We start from the raw sequence: 238 nt of genomic DNA on the forward strand, positions 1-238 counted from the left end.
GTGCTCCCCATCCTGGCCCCTCCCCACAGGGAAAAAGAACTCGATTCTGCTCCACAAAGTGCAGCACGACCTCAACTCGGGCGTCTTCAACAACCAGGAGAACGAGATCATCCAGGAAATCGTCAAGTACGACCGGGAGATGGTGCAGCAGGCGGAGCTGCAGCAGCACACGGCCATGTACAGTCCCGTCCAGCCCCAGGTCACCTCCGCCATCGCCACCCTCCAGCAAGCCGGCGCC

General features: G+C 61.8%; 1 protein-coding gene across 1 annotated transcript in view; it reads left to right on the forward strand.

The window, feature by feature from the left end:
* Positions 1-238, forward strand: part of HCN2 (hyperpolarization activated cyclic nucleotide gated potassium and sodium channel 2) — a 14133-nt gene that overhangs the window by 11023 nt on the left and 2872 nt on the right. The window contains exon 6 of the mRNA XM_009636779.1: positions 30-233. Within this exon, the coding sequence (XP_009635074.1) occupies positions 30-233 (204 nt within the window). The remainder of the gene's footprint in view (positions 1-29; positions 234-238) is intronic.

Source organism: Egretta garzetta, unplaced genomic scaffold (assembly GCF_000687185.1).
Source record: "Egretta garzetta isolate BGI_Z169 unplaced genomic scaffold, ASM68718v1 scaffold4, whole genome shotgun sequence".
NCBI lineage: Eukaryota > Metazoa > Chordata > Aves > Pelecaniformes > Ardeidae > Egretta > Egretta garzetta.